Here is a 19,666-nt window from a genome sequence, read left to right as displayed (position 1 = left end):
AAATCAAAGTGACGCAGGAGTTAGTTAATGTAATTGAAAACTGGATTATCCCTTTCCATCCCTGAGGCCCAGACGTCCACTTAGCTTGCCACCTGCCCTCTGCCCCCCCCCCCCCCCCCCCACACACACACACAATGTCCAGTACTAGGATAAATCCCAGTGATTATTTTGCTTGGCAACATACTAGCCATATACATAAATGCATTTGTTGTAAGTGTTGAAAGTCTGTGCCAATGAAGCCCGACAGGAGTGTCTCATATCAAGGTTTGGGAAAATTTGCACTTGAAAGAGCATCGCCGCCTGACGGAAATGAGGGGGCACCGAGCAGGTTAAAGACAGCTCAGTCATTCACAGTCCAGCTGTAGAGCGTTTCAAAATTCCCTGGGGATCATTTTTGCCACCTTTGAAATATGTCACCTGGTAAGAAAGTGTCAAGACACTTTTCGATGCCATTTTGGTCCTCCTCTCCTTATGGAACACCTTGTGAAACTCTAAAGTTTTAAAGTATTGCCATAGCCTAGATGGCACATCAACGCAGCATTTGGGCGCAACGAACATGAGGCGAGCACTGCTTTTACTACTTTTTATAAGCAGCTTACCTCACAGCAGAGAAGTCCACATCCAGACTGTTGCTAATACAGCGCACACTCTTAATGAAGACGATTCATGCAGCAAGTACATCATCTCGTTCAGGAGTCCTCAAGATTGAGAAGCTTTGAAGCATCCTCAAGTAAAAGGTCAATGAGAGCAGGAGGCAGTTCCGAACTGCGGCTCTGGGAGGTTATTCTGACATCCTGGAAAGAAATTGAAGCAGACAATGTTCAATGGATGCAAGATTTGTGAAGCTGCTATTAAATACAAGGTCCTATGTTAAAATGTAACCTGACTGGTTAAGATGTTTTTACTTAAAATAGCTTTTTTGATCATACAACATTTGCATGATGATTTGGAACCATATCTGTAAATTGGGTATTTTATATTTAATATTGATTCATTTGCATATCAAACTGACAAACACGCGATGAGGTGAACAGACGGACAAGTAGACTGACTGCTCGTTGTAATTGGACGGCACCAGTCGGTCTCCCTTCCTCCCTCTTGCACTGCTCGGCTTTGACGTCACATGAGCTCCTCTCCCGTTGCCATGGCAACCACTCCCCTCTACCTCCAACCCTCCCTCCCTTTATTCATCCCCCCTCTCCCTCCTTCCCTACCCTCCCGGTGCACAATGGTACAGCCAGCATCTTGCAGCACAGTGGTTGCAAGGTGTCGGTGAGCCGGGGAAGAGTGAATCAGCATCAGCTAATCTTTGCTTCTTGATTTTTGCTTTTTGTTTTTTCCTCAATCATTGCATTCAATTTTCATATATATATATTTTAAGTAGTTTCCATCTCCCGTTTTCGGGATCCTGCAGCCATGATAACCGCAACGCTTCCCGTCGGGATGTTTTGAACTGGACTTGGTTCGTTATCAGCTGGCACGGAATGGTAAGTAGGACCGTTACGATTTCCCCGTGTGGGACTAATAAAGGAATATTTTAATATCTACTGCTTGAGGTAATGTAAAAAAAACTAAAAAAATCTATCATTCTCAATTCAATTCATTTTTGTTTTACAACAACAGCATATGATTGCTTTAATGCAGCCCGTCCACCCTGCCTAGGCAAAACAAGGTCGTCGGAATGTGTTACCGCATGGCATCAAGCCATTTAATCCCATCACATCACCAAAGAAATCAATCCGGAACATCCCATTTTCTCCTCTAGGGCTAATTGTCTTGCATATTTGATGCAGCCATGCAAATGGCCGCAAGATAAAGGGATTGATGGACGGATGGATGGATGATGCTCTTCAAAACAGGAGCTCCATTCTGTGTAGGCCTGCATGCAGAGTTTGTTCCCCACTCCACCCACCCCCTCACTGTCTCTCTCTCTCACACACACATACAAGTCAGCTGCATACCTTGTGCATTATGCAGAATATGAGTGGATCTCAAAAGGACAGGAGGGGGATGTCCCAGATCCCACATAAAGTGGTGTCAACAAGGTGCATGAATAAATATCGATATTCTACTGTATCGTTGTTTGCTACGATACTGTATCGCAATGCAAGCCTCAAAAATGACTCGTACGCACCCAGTAGCCACAATTCATGCACATTTGGACTTTCCAATATGATATAAATCTCAGAATTCTCACACATGTACTGCTAAGGAGGATGAAATTTCAAGATAGTGTTCATAATGTATTGTTTGTTGTACATACTGTCTTTGCTACATGAACATATTGCTGAACAACTGAAAAATTACTTTTATGTCGCTCCTAGTTGAAGTGCACTCTCAAGGTAAACCTCAAATAGAATTACACTTTGTGTAGTCACCACATGGGCGTTCAGTTTGCTAGCTTAATGCTAATTCTAAATAGCATCCATGTTGCAGTTATTCAATGCGCTCAACACAAACAGTGCAGCAACACATGTAGACCGACAATATAACACACCATCATGTCTCAAATAAAACTTTTTTTGGTATGCTTTCTGCTTCAGATGACTTTCTATAAAAATAAAAGTTAGAAACACAGATGACATCTGTTATCAACATATCAATTAGTGCTATTAGCGCTGTATCATGATACCAATTATATTGATAAAGATATCACAACATATTGCGTCGTTTTCTCTTATGGTACAGTAGAAATATAGAAACATCAAATATCGACACCTGATGACATCCAAAATTATAACATAGTGTCAAATTGTGATACAACCTTTCATAGTGGTGCCTTCATGTGCATTACTACTGAGGGGATGCCGACTTGTCATTTTGTTGCTGTGGGTCTGTCTGACGTTTTTGAGGTGTCACAACAAATTCTCCATGTTAGAAAACACAGATAAAGAGCCTTAGACAGCACGAGAGAGGATTTAGTGGCTTTGACCTTGTGCTGTTGAATAATTCAGGAGTGCGCTTTCATGCTTCATGTGAAAGTGCTGCAGGGAACACGCTTAACCATTAAACCAATCCTACGATCATTCTATGTAAGCGTTTACGTGACAATGGTGTTTGAGAGGTAAATCGTGTAGGTGAACCGAGTGAAGTGAATTTTAGTTCATAAATGTTTACACAATCATATTGATTGGCACGCATTCTTGCCAATGGAGACTCGGTACTGGAATAAGTAAAGCAATTACGGGTATACCGATGCAGTCATTATACCGCACCTTCAAAATATATTTGTACAATTTGAAAGCCTTTTTCTAGAAAGAAAAATGTGCCTAAAAGACTTGACAGGATTGTGTCGTGTTTGGCTTTGTCTTTGGCTTTACCACTGGTTTTGTTTGTGCTGGCACAACAGAAAGCTACCAGTAATATTGTTGTGGAAAACTATAAAAAGTTAGCTTTTCATATTACAACTTACACACTTCAAAATAACTGTAGCAGTGTGACGCATTACATGACCAAACATAATTAGCCCCATGTTGACAAGTTAGCCAAAAATTACTGCAGCATTGTTAGTATCAGAAGCTAATGCTAGTCACATTGTAAGCTAACACTAATCATAGCTAACACTGCCTAGCTTTTGGATTCTATAAGATAGTGTTTTGAGGTTTTTTTTAAAAAGATTCTTTCGCTTTGGTACTTTGGCTAGCCGAGCTGCCAAGTCATGACATTTTTAAAGCAGGCAAATAACTAAAGATTTACTTGGTTGTTTAATTTCACACTGAGTGCGTGCATATTTGCTAGACGGGTTGCCTATACAGTGACATTTTTATGACCCAAGTTTGACACGTTAAATATTAGTTTTAAAATTCCGTACTTTGGGAAGAGTACCGATTAACTCCATTTTAAATGCTACTATTTAGCCACGCATCCACAGTACCCCGGCATCGTTAAAGACCTCATTTGTACCACTCTCTAATCGACTTCCAGGATGGGGGAGGCTTTATCCTGATTTGAAGATAAGACCCTCCACCTCTGACTTTGCCGTATAAATCCTAAATGAGTTTTTTCATTAAATCGATTTGGTGGTATTTCTATAGTGGGCAGCTTCATTATAATCTCCATTAAAGTTTACTATGCTTGAGGAGGGCCCTGTTTATCTACGGTACAACGAATATTTAAGTCTTACCTTGGTATTACTCCTAACAATCAGATAAACATGGCTGCACAAGTGTGTAAGTACGTACGTGGATTGAATCTTGCAACCATGCGGCGCTTTTTGGCTTGTGCATAGCAGCTTAAAGAGCAAGATTTAAAGCTGCAGCACATCTGTATGGTTTATAGTCCAAAGTCTAAAGACAGCACATTAATTCCAGATCTTAAAAAAAAAAAGAAAGCTTTCTCCTTTCTTACTCGTGCTTGTGGTAGGGTCATTAGTTTAGTTTTTTTTATGCTGAGCAGTCAAAATATGAGACTAGGATGCCATGATGGAGTTAAACAGAGAAAAATAGATAGCTGAATGTGCTTTTTTTTTTCAATGGAGTGGGGGGGGAATAATTGGATTGGCCATTCAAAGGGTTTCGGGCTACTTCCTGGTTGACGGGATTTTTTTATTTTTGACATTGCATTCTGAAATACATTGCAATGTTTGTTTGCTTTGACTATCACTTTGTTTGATTATCAGGTTAGTTCCTGGTTTTAAGGGGGGATGATCTCAATGAAATTCAAAACGGCATAAAGAGAAAATAATTTCTACTAAATGCAGTTTTTAAAAAAAAAAACTGTACCACATCAATTGTTTTGGTCATGTTTGTTTGCAAACGAATATCTTCTTTGTTATCATGCTTAAAATAGCAAAAAAAGAAAACATTTTGTTTTTGTTTGTTTGTATGTCATTTCAAAGGCGGCTTCACGGTTAAACGGTTGCTCACCGCTGAACTCAATAAGCTGCCGGGGAGCGTTGGAGACTCCCATGCATGAGTCAGTGCTGTTTTGTTTCCCAGACTTCCATTCTGTGGGTGCCTCCTCCACCCCCTCCCCTTACTGCGCTTTCTGCGTTACTGCGGGAGAGGCTGCTGAAACCAGCACTCACAATGGAGCTTTGAAGGCTGGGTTGAGGGAGTGGGGGGAGGACGGCAATGTAGGCGTTTGCATCCAGGCTGGGAGCCTGGGAGCGAGGGGAGGGACAAAAGAGACGGTTGAGGATGATGGGAGACATTTGTGACTACTCAATGTACGAAGGCTGTGACATCTTCATATTAACATCGTTGCCGGCTAATCATTTCCAAATCAACTCCAACAATTACTGAGTCGTCATCGTGCATACTGCTAGCTTGCACTGTGCTGAGTCAGAAACCGTGTGCGCGTCTCCATTAGCCTACTCTTTTATTGACGTCCTTCCTGGGAGACGCATGGTGTGGTCATTATTGATGCCAGTCTGTTCGGATGACACTCAGCACGTTGGCGGTGTCGGAGAAGATTGAATTATCGGGTCGGTCGGCCTGAAAATGGTCTTTTAAGATAAATAGTGCCAGTAAATTAAATTGCGCCCAATCAAATTAAGCAAAATCGTACCGAAGCAGAGTTTAGTACACGCGTACCATTTTTTTAACCTAAAACATAACAACAACAACAATCACTGTGTTTTATTTTATTTTTATCATTACTGGTCTAATTCCTGAATATGATCATTATTCCATCGATTATTCCATTGATTAATCGAATAATCAGATACAATTACATTTAAGTTAGCGTATTAAAAAAAAAATCACTGTATTTTAACCAAATATATAAGATAAGATGAAATATTTGGACAATCATTGGGTAAAAAAATATATAAAACCAATTACCCGATTATTAATATACAAAGCAATTCATTTGATAATCGATTTGTTGTCGATTAATCGATTACTTTTCACACCTCCAGTTCCAAAACTGACTACAAATTTGTATCAATCTCAGAACGTGTTGCAGTTTATCACTAAATTGGTAGTAGTTATAATTACAGTAAAGACCATCAATTTAAAGCAGCGGTAACTAAACACACCATCTTCCTATGCAGACTTCGACCTCGAAACATCAATCTTAAACCGAGTATTTTTTGGGTTTGTTTGTACAAAGCCTACTGCAAAATCTCACAAAAACAGAGGATGCAAAACCAAGCAGCAAACTACACTCCATACACACTGCATGAAATGTCACTTAAAGATCAATCAATCGATTCTCAGTTTATTTTTGATCATTTCCTCCGATTTATAAACCACACCGTTTTGATTTTCAAGTCAATATCTGGGCCTCGTCCGCTCCCCGCCTCAACTCAAATAGAAAAACGGAGAGCCAAGCTACTTTTTCCCCCGCTTATTAAAGCTCTCAACTCAAGCCGCTGGCAGCGAGTCATACTGCACTCAGTGTGATGTATTGCCGCTTGATGCTACAGCGCCGAGTGTCGTCTTTGATAAAACCAAAGCAGCACTTGAGACCCAATCTGGCCAGAGAGTTGAGCTAGCGAGTACACAGTCCTCATCAGTTTGCTCGAAGGCAAACACTGAGCCTTGGGAGAGGTTTAATAACTCAAATATACACACAGATGGCTGCAGATTAACGTAGCACAGATTAATAGATTACGTAAGCGCCGTCGTTCGTCCAGCTTTTGGCCATTTGTTGTTCTGTGCACGGAATGGTAATAAAACGTCAACCTTGGAATTTTACACCTTGATGGGTAATATCAGGTGGGATGCTGCCTGGTTTTAATGCTTTTGAGTAGTTGTATGAAATGGATGTCGTGATCTGTGTTTGGATTTTTTTTTTCCATCCACCTGTTCTCATCAAGTCCAAAGCAGATAAAACACCAAATATACAGTTACAGCTCTGATGCGGCAATTTTTCAGGAGGTAGGAAAGAAGGTAGAGTCTCTGCAGTTATTTTGTCCACTGGCAATAAAAAAAAAAAAAGAAATAAGGTCAGTCTAAACAGGCCAATGTACAAATATAAAATCTTAATGTGCCATGACATTTTTAAGACTGCCTTGCTCCCTTTGGACTTAGCAACGCTTTAATCATGGCATACTTAGAGGGTCACTGTCATCTTTTCCTGAAATACCTGAATTCCCTTTGCTCAAATCAAACTTGGTAGTTCCCAAACTTGAGCAACCAACTTGAAACCGAAACAAAATTTCCTCGATGTTGTTTTGGACAGTACGTAGAACACGAGTTCATTCTGCTGCTTGCCGTATTTTGTCTTGCAGGTATTTATGAGCAGACATTTCTTATACAACTGCAGCCAACCGATCCTGGATGTGAAGATAGCCTTTTGTCAGGTGTGTGTCCCTTACAGGTAAAAAAAGAAAAGGTACAGTACTCACTCTGTTCCATTACACACCACTAATCTACATGATGAATTTTATTTGGATGTGAAATTAGAAAAAAAAAAAACGGCTTTGTATGTTTTTTATTGTGTTGTTGTCACGAACATAAAATTGCATTTTGTGGTGTGTGTCGCAGGGTTTTGGAAAACAAGTGGATGTGTCATATATCGCCAAACATTACAACATGAGCAAAAGCAAAGTGGACAACCAGTTCTACAGCGTGGAAGTGGGCGACTCCACCTTCACCGTTTTAAAACGCTACCAGAATTTAAAGCCCATCGGGTCCGGAGCTCAGGGGATTGTCTGGTAGGTCGTTTTGGCTTTGCTCTTTACGATCTTCATTTACACTTTTATGACGATGGGATTTTCTTTTGGGAGGTCTCGTTTAGCGGTTAATGGTTCTTTTTGGTGTGGTTAGTGCCGTAGTTTATTATACAAATGAATATTGTAGTCATCGAAGACAATAACGAGATGGGTTCACAACCAGTTCACAATAGTTGAGAATTAAGCTGCATATATGGGCCAAATTTCCAGTTAATTAAACTTCAAGTGTGGAAATGTTTACTGCCATCTGGGCGTACTTGGCTAATAAGTCGCATAAAATAATTTTCCATTCGTTTTGGGGCCAATTATGGACACAAACTCATCTTGGTGTGACGCTGAAACTATCGGTCTGATTCTGAATGTTGGTAATGAGAAAACGAAGAATCCCAGATTATTTGTGTAATATTCCAATTTATTGTTTCATTCGAACATATCTTGGTAATTGTATCTATCCTACCATCTACTGTTGTACAAATTAACTGCTGTGGAACGTGTCGTTAAAACAAAAACTCTCGTGGCTTTTAGCACAGTACTTTAGTTTGAATAAACTGCTGAAGCATAGGGGGCATTTAAATTCATGGCACTAAAACCTTGCTGTGTTTAGAATAATACACGAGCCAAGAGGGATCGAACGGCAAGGCGGCCGAGCGAGCTTGGACGTTGTAATTCAAAGCACAACTGCTGAGCTTCGGCTTTGGGGGGGAAAGCACGAAACCTGCATCGTCAATCGACCACACACCGTTGCGGACGGCTCGCTAAATAATAATCTGGGGTTGGGCATGTGGCCAATTTAAGAAGGTTTGAGTGACACATGTCAGGGAGTCAGATCAGCAGCTGTCGTCAAGTCATGGCGACGGTATTAGCGCGTCCGAGCCAACTAAATCGCCCGCCCTCCCTGAAAACTGCTTTAATATCTGGCGGCCTATTGCGAGCAAACGGGATCCATTTTGGAAGTAATCTCATTTAGTCTCATTAACACAATTGCGCATTAGCATGCTAGTTCAGTAATGCCCCGCATATTAGCAATTCACTATTCACAAATCTGTCTGTTTGCCAAGTATGGTCCAGTGATATAACTCCACAAAACTAACTTGGAATGGGTGAGTATCGATACCAGGTATCGGTATCTTTTGTTAGTGTTTGTTATTTAAATTTTCTGTCACATTGCGTATTATTTTCCTCATAATAATACAACTTTAGTCCTATTACATTACAATGTTTACCACTTTTTATTACATTGACATTTTCTTTTTAGTGTGGCTCGAATACTTCTTCAGAGCGTTAGTGGCGCTATAAATCACAGCTCTGTTCTCTTAACATGATGCCTTTTATATGCATTAAATAATGTGGAGAGACATGTGACACACCCAATGGGCGGAACATCTCTTTGCCCTTCTGACTCCGTGAGGATGAAAAAGGATGAAGGCTTAAAGCACTCCAATTCCTCGTGCCATCATCTTCCTCTCAGCCTCACCAAGTGATGACTGCCTCACTCAAATCCCTTCTGGATCAATGTGTGTGTGCGTGTTTTACATGTAGGCTCCACTGTTACCATGGTAACAAATCATCTCTGGTCGGATCTGCAGTCTCCAAAGACAGGCAAAGAAATAAAAACATACACGCAGCCAATCCCTTATCTGTCATCCTCAAACTCACACGTGAATTTATCACAACTACATTTTTTTATTTTTGGAGTGTGAATTAGCTTTTTTCTAAAATGGGTTTTGTCTTAATGACTGACACTTTGTTTGTTGTTATTTTCAAAACATTATTTTGTTATCGAATGTCACTGAATGTTTTGTTTTTGTCAACAGCGCGGGTTATGACGCTGTTCTCGACAGAAACGTGGCAATCAAGAAGCTGAGCAGACCTTTCCAGAACCAGACGCATGCCAAAAGGGCGTACCGCGAATTGGTGCTTATGAAATGTGTCAATCACAAAAATGTAAGTCACATCCTGACCTTTTATTTCTTTTTATTTTATCTTTATCCTTTATTTTATTTTCTGTTTTCTTTTCATATTTAGTGAACACAACAAAGCTATATTCAATCCTTGGGAAAATTAAATGAAGTCATTTTATAACCGACATTTATATTTTAAAATTTTGTAGTTATCTTACGTTGTTTGTTGTCCTGTAAATGCCGATTATCTTTTTGACACACCGATTCTTTTCTCTTGCAGATTATCAGTTTATTAAATGTCTTCACGCCACAAAAATCATTAGAAGAGTTCCAAGATGTGTAAGTACAGCACTCAACACCTTCACACATCCATGAAAAGTCATCGCCGATTTTCACAGAAGGATGGCGACGCATTGTTCCCTTTACATGGCACGTCATGACCGACGGTGTTAATCACCGTCTTCTCATTATTGCTTTTGCACTTGGCACGGTGAGAAGACAACGCCCGCAGTGTCATCAGTGAAAGTGGGTGTAAAGTAATCTGAGGCAGATGGATGATAATGTTATAAGGCATTTGATTCCTTCCTATCTATCTTTCGATCGCTCTGGTTCTATTGCTCTCTCGAAATTAATAAAATCATAGACGACTGTAGAGTCCATTTTGTATGTAACTACAAGGTATATTGTAGGTATTTTCAAAATGATCCGTTTTCAAGGGGGAATAAAAATGCGTTGACCCAAAACAGCCCCATAGATGTACAGCCCGAAGAATGAATTGAAAACAACATTCCGAAATGAAAGACTTAGATGTGGTCTGAGCAGTCGTAAGGTTTAAACCCGAATGTCGCCCAGGTACCTAGTGATGGAGTTGATGGACGCAAACCTGTGCCAGGTGATCCAGATGGAGCTGGACCACGAGAGAATGTCTTATCTGCTCTACCAGATGCTATGTGGCATTAAACATCTTCATTCGGCCGGAATTATTCACAGGGTATGAGAAGTTCAAATTCAACAGAATTCATTGGCCACTAACTGAAAAAAAGGCTGACTTTTTTTTTTTTTTTTTTTATATTCCGTCACGTAGGATTTGAAACCAAGCAATATAGTGGTAAAGTCAGACTGCACTCTCAAGATCTTGGATTTTGGACTGGCTCGAACAGCCGGCACTAGTTTCATGATGACCCCATACGTGGTGACGAGATACTACAGAGCACCGGAGGTTATCTTGGGCATGGGTTACAAAGAAAACGGTGAGCACACTTTTTATGTAAATTAAACAATGGTCAATCCCATTACATTCCCATATTGTAGCTCAGCAAATAGTGCAAAATGTCAAAGAAATGTATCAGGACTGCAGCAAACGTGTGTCTGTAGACAGGTAATAAATCTTATCCCAAATTGTATTGTAGAGGTGATTTAATCAGCAAATGGCTTAATCTAACAGAGCGCTATGTTTGCAAGACGCCTTTAATATATTCATTAAAACAGCAGGAGACAAAACAAAGCCCTTGTGACTGGAGCGCAATATTTAGAATTGTCCTTGTAGTCGATATCAAGTCTGAAGAACATAAACTTGCTGTGCAAACACAATGACTCGTTGTCATATTGATGGAGTCGCGACTGTGCACACTTCTTGACGTTTTAATCCCACTAAAGCTCCGCTTTACCATTTCTGCTTTTTTTTTCTCGAACGCACTCGCACTACAGTATGAGACCTAGCACTCTAATTTAGCCGCTGCTTTCTAATGACTGCTTTCTCTCCTGGATGTCAACACTAACCTTTTACTTTTCCCCTTTTCTCTTTTGCCCTCGCCTCGTTGCGTGCAGTGGACATATGGTCGGTGGGGTGCATTATGGGAGAAATGGTGCGCCACAAAATCCTTTTCCCCGGGCGGGACTGTATCCTTGTTTAAAGTGTGTTTTCAGTAATACTTTAGCAAGAACAAATTTTATTCAAAAATATTTAGTTTTTTTTTTACATTTATATATTTATCTAAATTAATTCATTTCTTTACTTTTTACTTGTGTAAGAAAAAAATTAATTAAAAAATATTTACAGTATTTCTACTGTATTCGTTTCTTTTACATTTATACATTTATCTAAATTAATAAAAAAAATTGTAGCATACACATACATTTTCAAACACTCACCTTATGTTCTCTCTCTGTTTCTGAGGCGGAAAACTAACCCAGTGACACTCAAGCGATGCTTTGTTTCCTCTCTGATGAACACTGCAGCATAGACAAAAATAATCAGTTAGTCGCGTAGTATTTTGTATTCCGTATGAATATTTCAACACGGGCGCTCACCTGGACTGATGCCTCTCCTGTGGGGAAGCTTTAATTGCGTCCTCAAGATGGCCAAAGGCTGTTTGAGATTGCACAGCAGTGTGTGAGTGTGAGCGTGCATGTGAAGGAAGCATGGACGTCATAACATTTCAATAAATAACGACAAATGGCATTTCAGAAATTTGTGGCTTAATGACAAAGTAGTGCGCTTCATTTTGCCTCAATTGTTTGACATGATTAATTAACAATCAATTGCACAGATTGGACCTTTTCTGGCACCACTCGTAAACAAACCAAACAAAATGTCATTTAACCGAAGCAGTGTGATTTAGAAGACTATGAAAGTTTTAGATATCAACAGGTAAGTTGGAAATTCAAAAATAAACATGGTGGAGGCAAACTACAAAAAAAACGATGGTTTGTTGTCGATGTAGCCGCTCGTTTTCAGCACTTCAATTAAAGCTGAATTTCAACCTGAACTTTATACGGGAATGCCCCAGCAGAGATTCAAACCCTTCAGATCTGTGAGGCAGAACTTCCAGAGGTTATTTGGCAGTAATTCGAGTTTGTGTGTGTTTTTGCGTAAACCCAGTGGACATGTGGTCAGTGGGCTGCATCTTTGGAGAGGTGATTAGAGGCACAGTGCTCTTCCCCGGGACGGACCGTATCCTTCTGACATCCAACACTTTCCGCCCACCCTTAACGTGCCACCTCAAAATGTTGACCCAAGCACTTAGTGTGGACGACATTGACATTCTCACCATGAAGGCGTAATTACGCGATCTGGAACATCAACAGCTATTTTGGATCTGAAAATGTTCTCCCGTGGTGTGTATGCTTGTGTTTACCTTAATCTCGCACCAGACATCGACCAATGGAACAAAGTGATCGAGCAGCTCGGTACACCGTTGCCGGAGTTTATGAAGAAGCTGCAGCCCACCGTGAGGAACTATGTGGAGAACCGGCCCAAGTATGCCGGCCTCACTTTTCCCAAACTTTTCCCAGACTGCCTCTTCCCTGCTGACTCAGAGCACAATAAATTGAAAGGTGAGAGGACAGCAAATTTTTACCTACAAAAATGTAATATAGATATAATTTGGCTGAACCATTTATGAAAGCCTTCATTTTGATCATACTGTATAATCAATAAAGCCTGCAAAAATTATTTTTAAGAAACTAAGCTAATAAAATACATCAACACATCAATGCCAGATTAATTAGCCTGTCTATGGCTTTCTGCATTGTATGTTAGCATTAAGCTAGCAGAATTATGTAAGGCAAGGATGTGGCATGCTTAAATACGCGTGTAATTCTCTTTGTTTTATATATAATTTGATAGTAATCTTCAACTGGGAGTGGAAATAAAAAGCTTGAGGCAAGCACTTGGCCTCTTTTTTGAAGAGTAGTTCACTTTATGCCGGACATCTGCTTGTGACGTTTGCTAGCTCAAAATTTTACTTGCAACTTAAAACCTAAAAAAAAGTGCATTTCTAAAAACAAATAAGTCAAGTAAGTGAAGATACCAGCCTGACATTTTCTTATGTCACAAAAATGTTAAAATGCCTCTAGTGTGACATTGAAGCTGCCGCCTTTTAAAATATTTATCAATCTAGATGGGGGGAGATCAATGTCAGAGACAGGAAGCGTGTGAGACTCCAAAGAGAAAGTGGGGGCGAGTTTCCCCGCGACTGAAGCGGGATGCCTGGATTGATGGATGGAGAGATGGACAGATGGACGGAGAAATGAACTAGAGAGCAACAAGAGGCATCATTTTACAGATTTACCGTCAGTTCCATGCAGAGGCAGCAGTGGGAGGAAACTCCTACACTTGCAGCTTGTCCTTCTGGTAGCGTCGTTATTTCTAGGGAAGATCAGAGTCATAAATGAAGGGTGTTTTGTCTGCCATAAATGAAAGTATTTTGACCTCAAATGGGCATTTTAAAGTCATTTTTGTGTCATCATGAGTAGGCAGACAATGGTGGTAAAGTTTGATGACTTGCCATAAAAAAAGGTACAGGAAGTCAGCCATTTTGATCTGAAGCCATTTCAGGGCCATTTTGATGATTTGCTATGAAATTTGAACAATTTATATGAGATGGAGTTTTTGTCATTTTGTGTAAGGGTAGCATGGCGGCGGTGTTTAGGGGCCACGGTACACGTGTTTTAAAATTCTCCTCGCATTCATTTTGATTCATTTTCTTACAGCAAGCCAAGCCAGAGACCTGCTGTCCAAGATGCTGATCATCGACCCTGCCAAGCGGATATCAGTGGATGAAGCTTTGCAGCATCCGTACATCAATGTGTGGTACGATCCAGCTGAGGTGGAAGCGGTGAGTAGGCCTCGAGTAGACCCTTTCATCGCCCATCCAAAAAGCGTTTTTTTTTTTCTCTTTCTAGGTAAAACATTTTTTTTGGAGGGTGGGTCAAGTATTGTGTAATATCAGCCTCATTCGTGTGAGGTGACAGCGAGATCGGGAAATAGCCCAAAAAAATAATTGGGCTGATTTTTTTCCTTTTCAAATATACGACCGAAATATATGCACTCGCGTCTGATGTTAACTGACTGTATATATCTTTATATGAGTGGCCTTATTCAACACCTGTTCTGCTGTTTCCCCCCTTCTCTAATGTCACCTCATGCTGATGAAGGCCAGAGATCTCATCCAAATATCCATGGTAAATGACCACCATCGCTTCTGCAAAACTCTCCCTCCCTTCTCCTGACAAAATATGCTGATTGGATGTCAAAAGTGACCCTCGGACGTGACTAGAAATATATTTGGTGGCAAAAATGGGCGGGAATTCTTTGTTTGTTTGTATTTTTATATGGAGGGAGCCTCTTGATATTGCCTTCTTTCCAAATAAAACAGTAGATCCATAAGGTTGTATATGTATTTGCTTCCCGGCATGTTTCTGTGTGCATCTTTTACATGTTAAAAAAAAAAAGGGGGGTTTAATTGATTGTTTTGTCTCTGTTTGTTTATAATGTATGCAAGTATTGAAGAATCATGTAATGAACTGATTTGAAAAAACACACTAAAGGAAAAGCAAGAAAACAAAATCCTATTTTGACCCCAAAAATGTATTATAAAATTTTATTTATTTTCTTCCTCCATAAAATGTGTGTTTTTGCAAACAATGTCAATTATTACATAGAAACTGAGCTCTAACGTTTTTGTATAACAGACATTGCATTAAATAAGCATTGTTAACAAGCTGCTAATGACACACAATGATTAATGATGCCGTACCTTCTTTTTAACAGCCTCCGCCTCAAATCTACGACAAGCAGCTTGATGAGAGAGAACACTCCATTGATGAGTGGAAAGGTCAGACACATTCAACCACTCAACCAATTACGGATAATCTTTTATTCATGAATATTTATTTACTATTGTTATCATTCCTTTTTCTTATATTGCTCTCTTTTACTTTATTTTATGAACATGAGCTATTTAATTATTCATTCATGCACAGCACTTTGCAAACAACTTACCTTTCATATTTTCTGTACACATTTTGTATGTCAATTTAAAAATATATTTTATAACATTTGTATCTTTTAGTTCTTAAAGAAAAAAAAATCACCAAATATAAATGATTAATGGCGGGATCCCACAAGGCTCATTTCTAGGTCCTCTGTTTATTATTATTATTTTCATCATTTTAATATAAATGCTATATTATAATATATTCTAATATATTTATTTATTCTCCCAAAATTATGTACAGCATCTTTCACATTTTGTTTTTTATTTATGTGCCTTTGAGTACCCAGAAAAGCACTGTATTGTTACAAATAATTTGGGTGGGGATAAATTTGGATTGGAATATTTTTGTAGTCGTTTTATTTTTTTATTTCTCCTTGTATTCCACAGAGTTGATTTATAAAGAGGTGATGAATTTTGAGGAGAGAACGAAGAATGGCGTAGTGAAGGGACAGCCTTCACCTTCAGGTACTCTCAGTGCATAAGCCTAATCGCTCTGTAAGTCAATTTTATATACAACCTTACTGGACCCTCTGATATTCACACACCCCATTGTCTTGTCCGCCTGTTTCCTCTTTACTCTTTCCAAGTGCTAAATGAAATGCTAAGCAACAAAATATGATGTTTACATATAATATACTATAGTGTGTTGTGATGTATGGTGATTTGAGTTCTTGGGAAACATTGGGTGCAGGCCAGATTTTTCATTCATTTTTGGGGGAAATTCTGATTGACCATGAACCCAATCCTAGCAACGAGAGCCGAACAATGTAAACACAGAAAAGGCCTAAAGTGGCTAAAACACAAACATCTCACTAAGGTCCCCAAAGTCGACATTTTGGAAATACATTACACTTAAGTATAAATGCTAAAAATGTGAACTTTTGAAAACGTGTTTTAACATGAATGTCTTTTAAATCTGCTAGGGTTAGCACATTTGTGGATACTTAGATCGTAAACAAAAAACAAAGTGGATGTTTTTCCAAAACAGTACACATTAGCTTTTCCTTATAAACACTAGAGACACAAAATTTGTAAATGTATCTCATATTTACTTCGTCTGTAAATAATTTGTGTTTCCATGCAGGCACAAAAAAGTTAAAACACTTCAAGTAAATACAAGCATTTGGAAATGTGTTACTAAGTGCATTTTTTTAAATGATTGCCAACATCACATGACCACACAGAAAACACGCGAGCCGTGATTGTTACCTGAGCCCTTGGACATTGTAATGTGATTTTCTTTCGACACCTTGTGGCAAAACGGCTACCTCCTGAAATGGATAAAAACATTTTACTGCTGAATTCATGTATCAGGTTAATGACCTAATCTGTGCATTGGATCTCTTAAATGAATTTTACAGACAAGCTGGCTGAGACCCTTATAACACCAATATTTTACTATGCCAAGATACCACTATTTTTAGAGTGGGGTCAATTCTTTGCTATTGGCTATTAGTTTTCTCCATGTAACCCATTGGACCCAAGTCCCAATAACCACACTGTGCTCGTCCAATCACCTTGTTTTGGGTCCCGTGCTTTTTTCCCTTATCTGTGTGGCACGATTGTTTCCAGCGCCAGCGAAGGCGCTCTGGTACGTTATAACCGCGGCGCCGCCGTTGCTTCCCTCAGCGCAGGTGCAGCCGTGAACAGCAGCGAGAGCCTCCCTCCGTCCTCGTCCATCAACGACATCTCGTCCATGTCCACCGACCAGACCCTGGCCTCAGACACCGACAGCAGCCTGGAGACCTCGGCGGGACCGTTGGGGTGCTGCAGGTGACTAGCCGCCTGCCTGCGCAACCCCGCCTTCTTCCGCCGCTGAGGAGGGCAGAGAAGAAGAAGGAAGGAGAGGGGTAGAGGGGCGCTATCGAAAAACAAACGGAAAATTGGGAAAATGTGAAACAATCAAAAAGAGATGAGCAAGCCTGCGCGTTGTCATGCTAAACAAAACAAAAAAACAGCAGCGGTATTTAAAGTTATACTCTTATGTGGATGATCCTATAGTTGCTTTGCTTATATTAGCCCACGTATATTGCATACAAAAAGCAGCTTTGACTTGCATCTCCTTTAAACGTAAAAGCATCACACTGGCTGGCTGCCCCGCCCCCCTTCAAATGGCCCCAAACAGCATTTATACGCTCCTGTCTTTGGACTCATCATGTGACCTCCCTGCTGTAGTTTTATCGAAAACAACCCTTAAAATGTGTGTTTCGTGTTTATAAACACACCATGTCATGTAAATAATGTAATTGTGTACAGCCGAAGGACACATGGAGTGGGACTAACGGCCAGTATGCTGGAAGCTTCTTAATTTGTTTTATTTTGGTAAAATGTCACCATTTTTTAAAATTTGTATTTTACTTTATTTTATTACTCTTAAAAAATAGATTACTTCATGTCAACCTGTGGCACGCAATTGCCTTTTGTTTGAATTCCAATTTTTATATTAAAATAAAAATGTAAACAAATAAAAAAAATTAGTAAAAATCCAACAATTAATTAAATAACTGGGGTTTATAACAGGTGACAAAAATGATTAAGAGTAATAAAATAAAGTAAAATAAAACATTTAAAATAAATGTAATTTAATTAACATAAAATGACACTTTTTGAGTGTATGATTTTTTAAATTTATTATTTTAGACTATTGATGCACCTTGTAACCTGAATTGCTCCTGCCAGTTGCTGCACTCGTGCATGATTTCAATCCACATTTGCAAAAAGTCACCGTATGCTTAATCCGGCTGTCTCACATCCACTAACACAATAACAGATGTTATTGGAAGTCTGATGTGGACAATTGGGGCTAACATTGCTGTTCAAGAGTGCTTTTGCTGTAAAGTTCCTTTCATTTGAGCCTGCTCGATGATGTGAGTCAATTTCCACCAAAAGAGCCTATCACCACATTGCATGTCATTTATTGGAGTAAAAGGTGAGCCACAGCAGTGCTTTGATTCTCACGTTTCATGTTGTTTACTGTGCAAAAAATCTCAGAATGCCAATAGCTTTACAGTAGTTAGTGCCCTTTTCAAAGCACTAATGTTATGTAAAACTAAAAATACATTTGGATGCGGATACAGATACAGTAAATATCACGATATTTACTAAAACAACAATTCGTGGAAGATAACAATATTGGCGTATCGATATTTTGTCCGACTTCTAATTGACACAGTGAGAAATATAGTGTTCCTTGCCTAATCGATACGGCACCTTGAAGAACAACAATGTAATATATGTCGTAATTTCGATATTTTGTCTTACCTCTAATTGATAACGTGGAAGACCTCCATATTTACTCCTGGTAACCAGTCAAGTGTCACTAGTGAGTGGCGCCATTGCTAGCCGATTAGCAACCCCATGAACCAGGAGGCAGCTTGCTCTACATAAAAACTATTACGACGCCTTTTCTGCTCTGTAATAATCAATGTTCGTTATCGTATTGCTAAAAAAAACAGATGTAATATTGGCCCAAGACTATTAAACAGCATGATATCCCTGAGAACACATTTCTTGAAAGGTTAATGGCGAGTGCCTTTTGGTGGCGGCAAAAAGTTCGACTATAGTGTTTTACATTGCACAGCAACACGTGACGTATTTTTGCCTTAAAACTAGCAAACACTTAGTAGAAACGTGAGGAATGAAGTTTGATTTAACAGCTAGTAAAAACATTTCTGTTCTTCATCGCTCACCTCATGGCATGGCTCAACAACTACTGTACCCCTCTTCCCAATTTTTATTTTAAAACGTTCGATATCCGCTGTTTTAATCAAGGTAAATTAAGTAAAATGGTCATACACTTACCAACTTTTTTTTTTAGAAAGTCCAGTGACGTAAACCTGCAGTACCTCAAAAGGCCTGCTAGAGGGTGCTGTCTCCAGAATAAGCTACATTACAGCTCGGTGTTGAGTTCAGGGCCCGGTCGGTCGCGGCGACTCTTTTTAAACAGGGTGACACTTACCATTATGACGAGGATTCCCCAACACCCACATTTCTCTGAGGGTCATTTTTGTTGTTGCACATTATGGGATATTTTAAAACTATTACACACTTAACACTGTGTCTTTCCATTTTATGGAACATCCCCCACCCCGAATGTAAAAATGTCACCTTGTCAAAACTAATCAATGTTGTAGTTTGTTTTTTTTTTGGGCTAAAAGGGAAAAAATATATAAAGTCATTGAAATAATAAATTGAAAAAATGAAATGAATATAATAAAATGCAGTAAAAATATTACACATGATTAAAAATAAGTAATATTTTAAAAATATATTCCACACAAAGACAATTATAAATTAATAACACAAAATAAAACGTGACTAAATTCAGTCAGAATTTCCAATTACATTTAAAATGTAAACACAAA

The 19,666-nt window shown here is 39.3% G+C and overlaps 1 protein-coding gene across 8 annotated transcripts; it reads left to right on the top strand.

Annotated features, from left to right (window-relative positions):
• The first annotated feature begins 1,196 nt into the window (after nt 1-1,196).
• Nucleotides 1,197-17,660, top strand: mapk10 (mitogen-activated protein kinase 10). Of its 8 annotated transcripts, none has more exons than XM_037266501.1 (14): nt 1,197-1,487; nt 7,178-7,249; nt 7,434-7,603; nt 9,436-9,565; nt 9,803-9,861; nt 10,375-10,513; nt 10,607-10,772; nt 12,404-12,475; nt 12,676-12,858; nt 14,017-14,141; nt 14,461-14,487; nt 15,077-15,140; nt 15,690-15,767; nt 16,937-17,660. In XM_037266501.1, exons 1-14 carry the CDS (start codon nt 1,485-1,487, stop codon nt 17,077-17,079), a joined length of 1,431 nt encoding a protein of 476 aa, XP_037122396.1. In that variant the 5' UTR covers nt 1,197-1,484; the 3' UTR covers nt 17,080-17,660. The 8 variants fall into 8 exon arrangements, with proteins under 8 accessions (XP_037122396.1, XP_037122388.1, XP_037122391.1 ...); XM_037266493.1 differs by lacking the exon at nt 12,404-12,475 and adding an exon at nt 11,350-11,421 and having other exon boundaries at nt 1,198-1,487; XM_037266496.1 differs by lacking the exon at nt 12,404-12,475 and adding an exon at nt 11,350-11,421 and having other exon boundaries at nt 1,198-1,487; nt 7,178-7,266.
• Nucleotides 17,661-19,666: the final 2,006 nt, after the last annotated feature.

Source organism: Syngnathus acus, chromosome 12 (genome assembly GCF_901709675.1).
Source record: "Syngnathus acus chromosome 12, fSynAcu1.2, whole genome shotgun sequence".
Taxonomy (NCBI): Eukaryota; Metazoa; Chordata; class Actinopteri; order Syngnathiformes; family Syngnathidae; genus Syngnathus; species Syngnathus acus.
The sequence above is the reverse complement of the archived record's forward strand: the minus strand, read 5'-3'. Positions and strand labels throughout refer to the sequence as shown.

What these genes read in the sequence shown, in the direction of transcription:
- mapk10 (XM_037266501.1), top strand. An exon ending in GGAGCTCAGGGGATTGTCTG is followed by an intron (nt 7,604 to 9,435) that starts GTAGGTCGTTTT and finishes TTTTGTCAACAG; the next exon opens with CGCGGGTTATGACGCTGTTC. An exon ending in ATCCAGCTGAGGTGGAAGCG is followed by an intron (nt 14,142 to 14,460) that starts GTGAGTAGGCCT and finishes ATGCTGATGAAG; the next exon opens with GCCAGAGATCTCATCCAAAT.